Raw genomic sequence first — 15,161 nt, 5'->3', positions numbered from 1 at the left:
TAATTTCTTTGCGTGTTTTTTGTACTTTCATTGTTTAATTCATAAATTTCGGGCGTATTTTAGTATTTGAGAGTTGTAGCATCGCGCTTTAGTGTTCACTTCGTAGATTCTTACTTAAATTGCGTGTGAGTTTCGTATAGGAGGTGTAATTTCGAGTTTTAGTTACTATAATCGTAATTTCAGGCAGATTGTAGCGCAGTCGTTAGGCATTTGTACAGGTTAGTTAATATATTCTTTGCTTGTTTCGCTTGCGTTATCTAGGCACAGACTCGTGTTTCAGTAACTGTTGTTCAACATCGATTAGAATGGACAGGGCCTGCGATTGCTGTGTTCGGATGAGGGCTGAGCTGGCATCCCTTCGCTCACAGCTGCAAGGGGCGCTGACTCCGATCGCGCAGCTTGAGGCTGTTGCCAATGGGCACCACTGTGGGGAGCCGGACTTGGGTATCACGGGGATGTCAACCTCGTCCCGTCTGTCCCCAGACCGGTCTGCGGCTGTGGTTGCCCCGGTTGCTGCCCGCATTGGGGTTGGGGTCGTTCCAAGGCGTGGCAGGCAGCGAAAGACGTCCCCGGAGGCTGATCAAAAAGCCTCCCCGGTGCGTCTGACAAACAGGTTTCAGGCACTGTCTCTGGCTGAGTCAGATGCAGTTGTCTGCCCTGTTTCAGAGGATCATTCTCAGCCTTCAAGGTCCGGGCAATCGCAGAGGGTCGGCTTATTGGTAGTTTGGAGCTCCAATGTTAGGCGCGCAATGGGGCCCCTTAGGGATATGGCGGCTAAGGAGGGGAAGAAATCCAGTGTGCACTCTGTGTACATTCCGGGAGGAGTCATTCCTGATGTGGAAAGGGTCCTTCCGGATGCCATGAAGAGCACAGGGTGCAGCCAGCTGCAGGTGGTGGCACATGTCGGCACTAATGACATGTGTCGCTTTGGATCTGAGGAAATTCTCTCTGAATTCCAGCGGCTATCTGATTTGGTGAAGGCTGCCGGTCTTGCTTACGAGATTAAGGCAGAGCTCACCATCTGCAGCATCGTCGACAGAACCGACTGCGGACCTTTGGTGCAGAACCGGGTGGAGGGTCTGAATCAGAGGCTCAGACGGTTTTGCGACCGTGTTGGCTGCAGATTCCTTGACTTCCGCCATAGTGTGGTGGGGTTTCGGGTTCCGCTGAATAGATCAGGAGTTCACTACACTCAGCTGGCGGCTACACGGGTAGCGGAGGCTGTGTGGCGTGGGCTGGGCGGTTTTTTAGGTTAGAAGGCCTCAGAAAAGTACGGGGTGGGCTGCAATCTCAAAGGGTGCATGGTAAATACAGGACGTGCTTGGATCAAGGAACAGTCGGAATTGTTGTTGTAAATTGTTGTATTTGTGCTGGGAAACTCCCTGAGCTTCAAGCACTAATAGAAAGCACAGAAGCTGAAATCGTTATAGGTACAGAAAGCTGGCTAAAGCCTGAAATAAGTTCTGCAGAAATTTTTACGAAGTCTCAGACGGTGTTCAGGAAAGATAGATTAGGCAGAATTGGTGGCGGAGTGTTTGTGTCTGTCAGTAGTCGTTTATCTTGTAGTGAAGTAGAAGTAGATACTCTGTGCGAATTGGTATGGGTGGAGGTTACACTTAACAGCCGAACTAAGTTAATAATTGGCTCCTTCTACCGACCCCCAGACTCTGATGATATAGTTGCGGAACAGTTCAGAGAAAATTTGAGTCTCGTAACAAATAAATACCCAACCCATACGGTTATAGTTGGTGGGGACTTCAACCTTCCCTCGATATGTTGGCCAAAATACTTGTTCATAACCGGTGGTAGGCAGAAAACATCTTCCGAGATTGTCCTACACTCCTGGAAATTGAAATAAGAACACCGTGAATTCATTGCCCCAGAAAGGGGAAACTTTATTGATACATTCCTGGGGTCAGATACATCACATGATCACACTGACGGAACCACAGGCACATAGACACAGGCAACAGAGCATGCACAATGTCGGCACTAGTACAGTGTATATCCACCTTTCGCAGCAATGCAGGCTGCTATTCTCCCATGGAGACGATCGTAGAGATGCTGGATGTAGTCCTGTGGAACGGCTTGCCATGCCATTTCCACCTAGGGCCTCAGTTGGACCAGCGTGCGTGCTGGACGTGCAGACCGCGTGAGACGACGCTTCATCCAGTCCCAAACATGCACAATGGGGGACGGATCCGGAGATCTTGCTGGCCAGGGTAGTTGACTTACACCTTCTAGAGCACGTTGGGTGGCACGGGATACATGCGGACGTGCATTGTCCTGTTGGAACAGCAAGTTCCCTTGCCGGTCTAGGAATGGTAGAACGATGGGTTCGATGACGGTTTGGATGTACCGTGCACTATTCAGTGTCCCCTCGACGATCACCAGAGGTGTACGGCCATTGTAGGAGATCGCTCCCCACACCATGATGCCGGGTGTTGGCCCTGTGTGCCTCAGTCATATGCAGTCCTGATTGTGGCGCTCACCTGCACGGCGCCAAACACGCATACGACCATCATTGGCACCAAGGCAGAAGCGACTCTCATCGCTGAAGACGACACGTCTCCATTCGTCCCTCCATTCACGCCTGTCGCGACACCACTGGGGGCGGGCTGCACGATGTTGGGGCGTGAGCGGAAGACGGCCTAACGGTGTGCGGGACCGTAGCCCAGCTTCATGGAGACGGTTGCGAATGGCCCTCGCCGATACCCCAGGAGCAACAGTGTCCCTAATTTGCTGGGAAGTGGCGGTGCGGTCCCCTACGGCACTGCGTAGGATCCTACGGTCTTGGCGTGCATCCGTGCGTCGCTGCGGTCCGGTCCCAGGTCGACGGGCACGTGCACCTTCCGCCGACCACTGGCGACAACATCGATGTACTGTGGAGACCTCACGCCCCACGTGTTGAGCAATTCGGCGGTACGTCCACCCGGCCTCCCGCATGCCCACTACACGCCCTCGCTCAAAGTCCGTCAACTGCACATACGGTTCACGTCCACGCTGTCGCGGCATGCTACCAGTGTTAAAGACTGCGATGGAGCTCCGTATGCCACGGCAAACTGGCTGACACTGACGGCGGCGGTGTACAAATGCTGCGCAGCTAGCGCCATTCGACGGCCAACACCGCGGTTCCTGGTGTGTCCGCTGTGCCGTGCGTGTGATCATTGCTTTTACAGCCCTCTCGCAGTGTCCGGAGCAAGTATGGTGGGTCTGACACACCGGTGTCAATGTGTTCATTTTTCCATTTCCAGGAGTGTATATGCTTTCTCCGAAAATTATTTGGAGCAGTTAGTCCACGAACCCACGCGAATTGTAAATGGTTGCGAAAACATACTTGACCTCTTAGCCACAAACAATCCAGAGCTGATAGAGAGCATCATGACTGATACAGAGATTAGTGACCACAAGGTCGTTGTAGCTAGGCTCAATACCGTTTCTTCCAAACCCACCAGAAACAAACGCAAAATAATTTTATTTAAAAAAGCGGATAAAGTGTCACTAGAAGCCTTCCTAAGAGACAATCTCCATTCCTTCCGAACTGACTATGCAAATGTAGACGAGATGTGGATCAAATTCAAAGATGTAGTAGCAACAGCAATTGAGAGATTCATACCTCATAAATTGGTAAGAGATGGAACGGATCCCCCGAGGTACACAAAACACATCCGAACGCTGTTGCAGAGGCAACGGAAAAAGCATGCGAAGTTCAGAAGAACGCGAAATCCCGAAGATTGGCTAAAATTTACAGACGCGCGAAATTTGGCACGGACTTCAATGCGAGATGCCTTTAATAGGTTCCACAACGAAACATTGTCTCGAAATGTGGTAGAAAATCCGAAGAAATTCTGGTCGTATGTAAATTACACAAGCGGCAAGACGCAGTCAATACCTTCGCTGCGCAGTGCCGATGGTACTGTTACCAACGACTGTGCCGCTGAATCGGAGTTATTGAACGCAGTTTTCCGAAATTCCTTCACCAAGGAAGACGAATGGAATATTCCAGAATTTGAAACACGACCAGCTGCTAGCATGAGTTTCTTAAAAGTAGATACCTTAGGGGTTGCGAAGCAACTCAAATCGCTTGATACGGGCAAGTCTTCAGGTCCAGATTGTATACCGATTAGGTTCCTTTCAGATTACGCTGATACTATAGCTCCCTACTTAGCACTCATATACAACCACTCGCTCACCGATAGATCTGTACCTACAGATTGGAAAATTGCGCAGGTCGCACCAGTGTTTAAGATGGGTAGTAGGAGTAATCCATCTAACTACAGACCTATATCATTGACGTCGGTTTGCAGTAGGGTTTTGGAGCGTATACTGTATTCAAACATTATGAATCACCTCGAAGGAAACGATCTATTGATACGTAATCAGCATGGTTTCAGAAAACATCGCTCTTGTGCAACGCAGCTAGCTCTTTATTCGCACGAAGTAATGGCCGCTATCGACAGGGGATCACAAGTTAATTCCGTATTTCTAGATTTCCGGAAAGCTTTTGACACCGTTCCTCACAAGCGACTTCTAATGAAGCTGCGGGCCTATGGGGTCTCGACTCAGTTGTGCGACTGGATTCGTGATTTCCTGTCAGGAAGGTCGCAGGTCGTAGTAATAGACGGCAAATCATCGAGTAAAACTGAAGTGATATCAGGTGTTCCCCAGGGAAGCGTCCTGGGACCTCTGCTGTTCCCGATACATATAAATGACCTGGGTGACAATCTGAGCAGTCCTCTTAGGTTGTTCGCAGATGATGCTATAATTTACCGTCTAGTAAGGTCATCCGAAGACCAGTATCAGTTGCAAAGCGATTTAGAAAAGATTGCTGTATGGTGTGACAGGTGGCAGTTGACGCTAAATAACGAAAAGTGTGAGGTGCTCCACATGAGTTCGAAAAGAAATCAGTTGGAATTCGATTACTCGATAAATAGTACAATTCTCAAGGCTATCAATTCAACTAAGTACCTGAGTGTCAAAATGACGAACAACTTCAGTTGGAAAGACCACATAGATAATATTGTGGGGAAGGCGAGCCAAAGGTTGCGTTTCATTGGCAGGACACTTCGAAGTTGCAACAAGTCCACTAAAGAGACAGCTTACACAACACTCCTTCGTCCTCTGTTAGAATATTGCTGCGCGTTGTGGGATCCTTACCAGGTGGGATTGACGGAGGACATCGAAAGGGTGCAAAAATGGCAGCTCGTTTTGTATTATCACGTAATAGGGGAGAGAGTGTGGCACATATGATACGCGAATTGGGATGGAAGTCATTACAGCAAAGACGTTTTTCGTCGCGGCGAGATCTTTTTACGAAATTTCAGTCACCAACTTTCTCTTCCGAATGCGAAAATATTTTGTTGAGCCCAACCTACATAGGTAGGAATGATCATCAAAATAAAATACGAGAAATCAGAGAGCTCGAACAGAAAGGTTTAGGTGTTCGTTTTTCCCGCGCGCTGTTAGGGAGTGGAGTGGTAGAGACATAGTATGATTGTGGTTCGATGAACCCTCTGCCAAGCACTTAAATGTGAATTGCAGAGTAGTCATGTAGATGTAGATGTAGATTACTGAACCTACGACTTATCTTAGAAGAAAGATTAAGGAAAGGCAAACCTACGTTTCTAGCTTTTGTAGACTTAGAGAAAGCTTTTGACAATGTTGACTGGAATACTCTCTTTCAAATTCTGAAGGCGGCAGTGGTAAAATACAAGGAGAGAAAGGCTATTTACAATTTGTACAGAAAGCAGATGGCAGTTGTAAGAGTAGAGGGGCATGAAAGGGAAGCAGTGGTTAGGAAGGGAGTGAGACAGGGTTGTAGCCTCTCCCCGATGCTATTCAATCTGTATATTGAGCAAGCAGTAAAGGAAACGAGAGAAAAATTCGGAGTACGTACTATAATCCATGGAGAAGAAATAAAAACTTTGAGGTTCGGCGATGACATTGTGATTCTGTCAGAGACAGAAAAGGACCGGGAAGAGCAGTTGAACGGAATGGACAGTCTCTTGAAAGGAGCGTATAAGATGAACATCAACAAAAGCAAAACGAGGATAATGGAATGTAGTCGAATTAAGTCGGGTGATGCTGAGGGAATTAGATTAGGAAATGAGACACTTAAAGTAGTAAAGGAGTTTTGCTATTTGGGGAGCTAAATAACTGATGATGGTCGAAGTAGAGAGGATATAAAATGTAGACTGGCAATGGCAACGAAAGCGTTTCTGAAGAAGAGATATTTGTTAACATCGAGTATTGATTTAAGTGTCAGGAAGTCATTTCTGAAAGTATTTGTATAGAGTGCAGCCATGTATGGAAGTGAAACATGGACGATGAATAGTTTAGACAAGAAGAGAATAGAAGGTTTCGAAATGTGATGCTACAGAATAATGCTGAAGATTAGATGGGTAGATCACATATCTAATGAGGTGGTATTGAACAGAATTGGGGAGAAGAGGAGTTTGTGGCAAAACTTGCCTAGAAGAAGGGATCGGTTGGTAGGACATGTTCTGAGGCATCAAGGGATCACCAATTTAGTACTGAAGGGCAGCATGGAGGGTAAAAGTCGTATAGAGTAGCATGGAGAACTGCTTCAAACCAGTCTCAGGACTGAAGACCACAACAACATTCGTTTGAAGAACATTGTGGACAGTTCAAGTGAACGATTTGGCCATACAGTATGCCCGACATGAATCCCAATGAATATTTGTGGGACATAATCGATAGGTCAATACATGCCCAAAATTATATACTGGAAACACTTTCGGAATTATGGATGGCTGTTGAGGCAGCAAGGCCCAACACTTCTGCAGTGGACTTCCAGCGTCTTGTTGAGTCCATGGCATGTCGAGTTGCTGCACTAGGCCGGGAGAAGGAGGTCCGACATGCACTGATCAGTCCATTAAGGACACAGACATGCACAAAAATGATCTCAGCCTCACTCCTACAGTAGTGAAAAACGTGACGTGTGCGTTGTTGTTGTGGTCTTGAGTCCAAAGACTGGTTTGATGCCGCTCTCCTTGCCGCTCTATTCTGTGCAAGCATCTTCATCTCTGAATACCACCGCAACCTATGTTCTTCTGAATCGGCTTATTTTTTGTGTCCCTCTACGATTTTGACTTCCCACACTTCCCTCCAGGGAGCCCCTGATGTCTGAGAATGTACTTTACTAAACGATCCCTTCTTCTAGTCAAGTTGCGCTTCACATTTCTGTTGTGTCCATATCTGCTCAATAACTCTTCATCACTTACATGATATACTCACCTAATCTTCACCATTCTTCTGTAGACGAGATTTCAAAAACTTCTCATCTTGTCTAAAATGTTTGTCGTCCGTGTTTCACTTCCATACAAATACTTTGTAACATTTAAATCTCTATGTTTGAAATCTGTTTAAGACAGTGTTATTACTCAGGGAAAATGGACGTTGAAAGCACCGTTAATGGCTGTTAATCAGTTGAAATCGATATGCAAAATTAAATAAAGAAAACATGATCTTGCGACTGGTTGCTGCTTATTTGGTAATTTTATGGTTTACGGTCGCTGCACAACTTGGGAACCATATAGAGCCCCCCATTCATTTAAATCTATATTCGATGTTAACAAACCTCTCTTCTTCATAAACGCTTTTCTTTCTATTGCCAATCTACTTTTTATATTATCCCTACTTTGCGCAAAAAAATAAAAAAAATTACATCTCCGTTTTAAAAACGAGTGCAACAGGGTTTTGCACATCATAATTTTTTTCACAAGAGAGCCTATCCTTGAACTGATACGTTGATTTTTGTTTTAATTTTTAAATTGACTCCACTCATGTGTACGACTCCGTTGCGGCAAAAGAACGTAATATACTAAGTAGATGTGAAACTAATCTCGGTACTATTCCAAGGAAATGTTACAAGGCTTTTATTGTTTACAGTTTGTATTACTTTTCAGCTTTGTTTCCATTAGGAAAAGCTTGCTGCACGACCGTATTAATGAAATTCATGATATGAGGAAGGACAGCAACTGTAGTAAGATTATATTCTGTTTATTGCCGATCGATTGCAGCTACTATCTTCAGTGCTATATGAATAAAAGAACATAATGAGAATAAGCCATTAAAGTATAAATTAAAACCAGATCACAAATGCATTAGCTTGTACACATCTAATTTACATACCAATTATATCCAAGTCATCGTCCATAAAATCGCACATGGTACCACATTAACATTACACATAACAGTTAAACTGAGCTTGCTGCTTAAATTTCTATGCAGCTAACCTCTTTATGTGACGTAAATGGCAACAAGCGCCATCTCTATTACTATCATTTTTATATTACACCTTTTTAAAAAATATTTAAAAAATAAAATACTGGTTACAAAACGGTATTTTTTTTAACATAATCTCCGCTCATTGCGATAGCCTTACGGCACCTTCCTGGGGAGGGGGTGGGGGGGTTTGCTCGCATGGTACCACTACTGGTCGACGACAGAGCCAACGTCTTGCTGCCTCGATAACCTCCTCATCATCCACGAACTGCTTCCCGCGGAGTGCTTCCTTCGTTGGGTCAAACATATGGGAGTCGGAAGGAGTGTTATCGCAGTTCTAGGGTCTTGTGAACTCCTCTCGGGGCGCAGACTTGAGTGAGACCTTGCACTGTCAGTGCGTTTTCATTTTTCTGGTGACAACACGCTACAGTCAATTCTTCAATTTCCGTAGGGCAGCACAGTGCGCTTCAGAACTGATTGTTGCACCATGAGGGAAGTCATCAAACAAAATAACTCCTCCAGAGTCACAGAAGACCGTTGCTATGACTTTGTTGGCTGAGGGTGGAGATTTGAACTTTCTCTTCGCAGGAGAGGTGGTGTGGTGTCACTCCACGGCTTGCCGTTTTGTTTCCTGGTTCCAAGTGATGAGCCCATGTTTCATCACTAGTGACATTCTAACATTCATGGTGGTGTCGGTTCGTTCTATATCGTGTCTCCCTACCACTTTCGCGCAACGACGCTCTGAGCGTGTTTTTTAGGGAATTGACTAGTTTGAACCTGGGACCTGTTGCTGGTAAGGAGACGCCAGACCACACATGACATGTAGAATTCAGAAGAGTTCAGTGAGACTAGCGATGATATAACCAAATACTTAATTATCTCAGCGTCAGCTCCACTGCACTCCCTGTAAAAGAATCTTAATACTAACTAAATTTAGTGGAAGGGGTTCAAGGCTTTCCTATTTTTAGTTAGCTGGTAAAATAAAGTCGAGAAAGCAGTTAAGTTTACCATTGCAAATTTTGTTGTACTCACAAAACATTGTTTATAAATTGCACTATTGATAAAAGGAAGTGTTTTAATAGAGGATGGTAAAAAACAACTGCGTTCCCTGAATGGGTTTCCAAGTTCTACAATGGATCAAAGGATGACCTATGCCATATCACATCTATAATCTAGGTTAAAATTAAGTTTCACAAAAGAGAAAACTATCAAAATGGTCTACAGTGACCCTCAATTATCTTTAATTACTTATCTAACTTGTCGTAAACTACAGTGGCTCATCTGGCTTCTCAATAACTATATAACAGAAAAATCATCGCGTTTCAGATTCTTGCTTCAAGTGGCAAATGTGTGAACACCATGAGCTTTAATTGACGATCGACACTAGTATTACGCAAAAAGGGGGTGTAACAGATGAGATTTCTGCAGTTCTGAGTGAAGCCTTATGCGCTGTTATGCGGCATCGAGTGCGTTCACTACCTTGTTGGTGTTCGTCAGGGGAGGCGGCCGGCGCAGCTCCGCTCACCTCGCCGTCTCGGAAGCAACTCCCCCTAACTTCTCCTTACTCCATTTACCGAAGTTGGTTTAAAAAAAACTATCTGTCTGTGTTTTCATCTGACCAATGAGGGTCTCAATGTTAACCATAAGCTCCACGTACAGGAATTCTGTCTATCCAATGAGAAACGTTATAGTTTTCGTGGTGGGGCAATGTTTTTAAAGTTTGCAACGTAACAGAGACGCTAAAAAGTCTCACACTAAAATCTGCAGCTGGTGTGGTCCTTTTAGCGTTATCGTAAGATCTATACTGTTCTTCTGGAGGGCTCTATCTTTTAACATGGGCTGGGGGTGGTCCTAACGTAACAGAGACGCGAAAAAGTCTCACGCTAAAACTTGCGGGTGGTGTCGTCCTAATGGTTAGCTGACGATGTGGGTGTCCAGTCCGTCCCTTATCGTAGGGCCTTCTAGCTTAACACGGTTCTGCTCTCGGCTTCTGTTCTCGTTTCTCCCCTCGGAACTGCGTCTGTCTCACGGTGGGAAGGTATGACATGCATTTAGGCATTCTCGTGTTAGTCTGTGGTATTCCATTTGCTCACTCGTTACTTGTATTACTTTGGTTAATTTAATGTCACGATTTATTTTGAGGTATGTGACATACTACTGGATTTGCTTATCATGACAGGGTTTTCACGGAAGGTGTTGGATTTGCCTGACACCTTACAACATAAACTTATCACGATCAGCCTTATAACGGGCAAGTAATTCCTCACAGATGCTCTTTCGTACCTCTTTGTTGTTCTCTGTAAGACGGCGAGGAACTCAGCAGGCACCGACCCCTGACTGCTCCAGCTGATGGACAAGTGTGGCACCACTGTCAAGAGAGACTCCCAGCTGAGCAGCGAGGAGTTTGATTCTGATCCGTCGATCACCTGGAATGAGAGTGTCCGCACGTTCCAACACTGCAGGTAGCCACGGCTGTGTGCGGCTGGCCGGCACACGGGAGATAGGACACGTCTGTGGGACCTTGTTGCGATGATGACAGACACATCGCCCAACGACTCGTCGTGCTTTTGTTCACCGTTAGATCTCCGTAGACATTCTGCAGGCGCATATCAACATCGCTGATGTTCTGATTTTCCGCCAAAAGAAATTCAATAACAGCTCTCTACTTTTGGAATTCACCTCCATTACAGACGCCATTTTGAAGGCTACGTATAGCGCCGCCATGTATTGTATCTTCACGGAACTACAGTGGCTGAAGATGGTATATGTCACAGTGCCCCACAAAAAATTCAGCGTTTTCTGAATCGAAGTTGACCGAGAAAGGAAATGTGTGTTGTATTACTTATGGAACGTCACTCGCATTTATCTATAAATTCCTGAAAGAACGGTAACAGTTGATGACCATGCAGCTTTGCTAGAAACGAAATGATAATTAAATAGACGCCCTAGCTGCAAACAGGCGTTGTTGTACTTCATTGGGGACATGTTGAAAATGTGAGCCCCAACCGCGTAAGCAGGACATCCTGGGTTCGAGTCCCTGTTGGGGCACACATTTTCAACATTTCCCCAATGAAGTACATCAACGCCTGTTGGCAGCTAGGGTGTCCATTTAAGTATCATTTCGTTTCTAGCAAAGCTGCATGGTCATCAGCGGTTACTGTTCTTTCGGGAACACATACTACCGTCATTTATAGTTAACATATGGCTTCCCGGCCATTGACCTTCTGGTGCGAATGCACACGGTATGCCCGAACTCGTACGGGACTTAGTAGATTAATCTGTCACGAGTAATGAGTATGATGGGCAAACATCTATTAGGCGCACTACGGATGTAATGGTGTGGACATGTTGGGAATATGGGGCTCACGGGGAGCGTGCAGAGGATAAGTCCCTGCAGGCGCACTATCCTCTGTGCGCCGGTACGGTAGCTCAGCGTGTTCGGTCAGAGGGTTACGTGCCTTCTGTAATAAAAAACTGAGTTTATCGATCCTCAACGAACTTAAACGGATGTCTTACGACGCAGATGCAACGAACAAAAGCGAACAGAACAAGATTGCCGGCACGGTATCTCAGCGTGTTCGGTCAGAGGGTTAGGTGCCCTCTGTAATAAAAAAACTGAGTTAATGGGTCAATAACGAACTTAAACGGATGTCTTATGTCGTCCACCACGAGCAGATGCAACGAACAAAAGCGAACAAAAAAAATAGCCGGCACGGTAGTTCAGCGTGTTCGGTCGGAGAGCTGGTTGGCCTCTGTAATAAAAAAAAAAAAAAAAAAAAAAAAACTGATAGCGTGGACTAACAACGAACTTGATCGGATGTCATGAGACGTCCGCAATGACCAAACACAACGATCACTGAGTGAACGGATCTACAAAGAACCTGAACGGCCGTCATCGGACGTCCGCCACGAACAAATTCATCGACCAACATAGAGCAAAACGATAAAAAACCGCGCGCGATTAGCCAAGCGGTCTAAAGCGCTGCAGTCATGGACTGTGCGGCTGGTCCCGGTGGAGGTTCGAGTTCTCCCGCGGACATGGGTGTGTGTGTTTGTCATTAGGATAATTTAGGTTAAGCAATGTCTAAGCTTAGGGAATGATGACCTTAGCAGTTAAGTCCCATAACATTTCACACACATTAAACGTCATAGTATTTATTTCTTCTCGTAGGCTTTCAACTGCTGGCACGGTAGCTCAGCGTGTTCGGTCAGAAGGTTACGTGGTCTCTGTAATAAAAAAGATTGAGTTAATCGATCAATAACGAACTTAAAATGTTGTCTTACGACGTTCGCCCCGAGCACATGTAACGAACAAAATGAGATAAAAAAAAGATGGATTGAGCGTCTGGCATGTAAGCAGCAGATCCTGGGTTCGAGTCCCGGTTGGGGCACACATTTTCAACATGTCCCCAATGAAGTACATCAACGCCTGTTTGCAGCTAGGGTGTCAATTTAATTATTATTTCACTCGCATTTGTCATAATAACTAAACAAATTTTTTGATAAAAGTTGTCACAGGCCTTTCGTAGAAAAAATTTAAATGATCATACTTCATCTAAATCAAAGCAGAACCTCCGTTTTTGAGGAGTTGAAAATCAGATATAACGAAAATATCGATATCTCACGTCTGATACATGAACACCATCGATGCCGCTATGACGATTTATCGAAGTCGATATAACATTTCTTAGAAACTTTTGCCATCTCTGGACAGAAAACATTAAGGAACGCGTTTGTTGGCAGGCTACTGGTAGAGCTGCGATGCTGCGGCCCTTGCTCCTGCTGCCGCTGCTGCTGCCAGTGATAAAGGACGCGGAAGGGCAGCGGTCTGCGGACGCCTGCCGCCCGACGTGCTCGCAGGTCCTTCCGCGGCTGCCAGAGGTGCGTCGCTGGTGCTCGGCCGTTTTCCGCCAGCCCGCCCCCGAAACGGTGCTGGCCTGTGGCGCGGCCTTCAGCAACGCTCAGCCGCCGAGCGACAGCGACGCCACGCTGGTCGCCATGTCGCCCGACTACGAGGCCCTATTGGGGCGCAACACCAGTTGGACCGTGTGCAACGCGGACCGCATCAGCTACCGCATCCTCAGCGACGCGTACTTCGGCGCCGTCTGGGAGGCGTCTGCTAATCCCTGCCGAGAGCGGTACGCCGTGTGGCTCGTCACACACAATGCCCCGCCCTGCTGGCACCACAACACGTCGGAGAGTCTTAGCGACCGGACGATCAATCAAGAGACGGTAAGCAATCCAGGAAGCATCTCCGCGAAATAACCTTTGACAAGTAGGCAGAGTAAAGTTCTATGTACTGACTTGGCAGAAAATCATAAGAAATTTTGGTCTTATGTCAAAGCGGTAGGTGGATCAAAACAAAATGTCCAGACACTCTGTGACCAAAATGGTACTGAAACATAGGATGACAGACTAAAGGCCGAAATACTAAATGTCTTCTTCCAAAGCTGTTTCACAGAGGAAGACTGGACTGCAGTTTCTTCTCTAGCTTGTCGCACAGATGACAAAATGGTAGATATCGAAATAGACGACAGAAGGAAGGAGAAACAATTAAAATCGCTCAAAAGAGGAAAGGCCGCTGGACCTGATGGGATACCAGTTCCATTTTACACAGAGTACGCGAAGGAACTTGCCCCCCTTCTTGCAGCGGTGTACCGTAGGTCTCTAGAAGAGCGAAGCGTTCCAAAGGATTGCAAAAGGGCACAGGTCATCACCGTTTTCAAGAAGGGACGTCGAACAGATGAGCACAACTATAGACCTATATCTCTAACGTAGATCAGTTGTAGAATTTTGGAACACGTATTATGTTCGAGTATAATGTCTTTTCTGGAGACTAGAAATCTACTCTATAGGAATCAGCATGGGTTTCGAAAAAGACGGTCGTCTGAAACCCAGCTCGCACTATTCGTCCACGAGACTCAGAGGGCCATAGACACGGGTTCACAGGTAGATGCCGTGTTTCTTGACTTCCGCAAGGCGTTCGATACAGTTCCCCACAGTCGTTTAATGAACAAAGTAAGAGCATATGGACTATCAGACCAATTGTGTGATTGGATTGAAGAGTTCCTAGATAACAGAACGCGCATGTCATTCTCAATGGAGAGAAGTCTTCCGAAGTAAGAGTGATTTCAGGTGTGCTGCAGGGGAGTGTCGTAGGACCGTTGCTATTCACAATATACATAAATGACCTTGTGGATGACATCGGAAGTTCACTGAGGATTTTTGCGGATGATGCTGTGGTATATCGAGAGGTTGTAACAACGGAAAATTGTACTGAAATGCAGGACGATCTGCAGCGGATTGACGCATGGTGCAGGGAATGGCAATTGTATCTCAATGTAGACAAGTGTAATTTCCTGCGAATATATAGAAAGAAAAATCCCTTATCATTTAGCTGCAATATACGAGGTCAGCAATTGGAAACAGTTAATTCCATAAATAATCTGGGAGTACGCATTAGCAGTGATTTAAAATGGAAGGACCATATAAAATTGATCGTCGGTAAAGTAGATGCCAGACTGAGATTCATTGGAAGAATCCTAAGGAAATGCAATCCGAAACCAAAGGAAGTAGGTTACAGTACGCATGTTCGCCCACTGCTTGAATACTGCTCAGCAGTGTGGGATCCGTACCAGATAGGGTTGATAGAAGAGATACAGAAGATCGAACGGAGAGCAGCGAGCTTCGTTACAGGATCATTTAGTAATCGCGAAAGCGTTACGGAGATGATAGATAAACTTCAGTGGAAGACTCTGCAGGAGAGACGCTCAGTAGCTCGGTACGGGCTTTTGTTAAAATTTCGAGAACATACCTTCACCGAGGAGTCAAGCAGTATATTGCTCCCTCCTACGTATATCTCGCGAAGAGACCATGAGGATAAAATCAGAGAGATTAGAGCCCACGCAGAGGCA

The 15,161-nt window shown here is 45.8% G+C and overlaps 1 protein-coding gene across 1 annotated transcript in view; it reads left to right on the top strand.

Moving 5' to 3' along the window:
- LOC126336488 (latrophilin Cirl-like) overlaps nucleotides 1-15,161 on the top strand; it is a 254,196-nt gene that overhangs the window by 22,848 nt on the left and 216,187 nt on the right. Inside the window, exon 2 of the mRNA XM_050000231.1 lies at nucleotides 12,991-13,479. Within this exon, the coding sequence (XP_049856188.1) occupies nucleotides 13,009-13,479 (471 nt within the window). The 5' untranslated portion in view covers nucleotides 12,991-13,008. The remainder of the gene's footprint in view (nucleotides 1-12,990; nucleotides 13,480-15,161) is intronic.

Source organism: Schistocerca gregaria, chromosome 2 (genome assembly GCF_023897955.1).
Source record: "Schistocerca gregaria isolate iqSchGreg1 chromosome 2, iqSchGreg1.2, whole genome shotgun sequence".
Taxonomy (NCBI): domain Eukaryota; kingdom Metazoa; phylum Arthropoda; class Insecta; order Orthoptera; family Acrididae; genus Schistocerca; species Schistocerca gregaria.
Note: the sequence above shows the minus strand (reverse complement) of the source record. Positions and strands in the feature narration are given on the sequence as shown.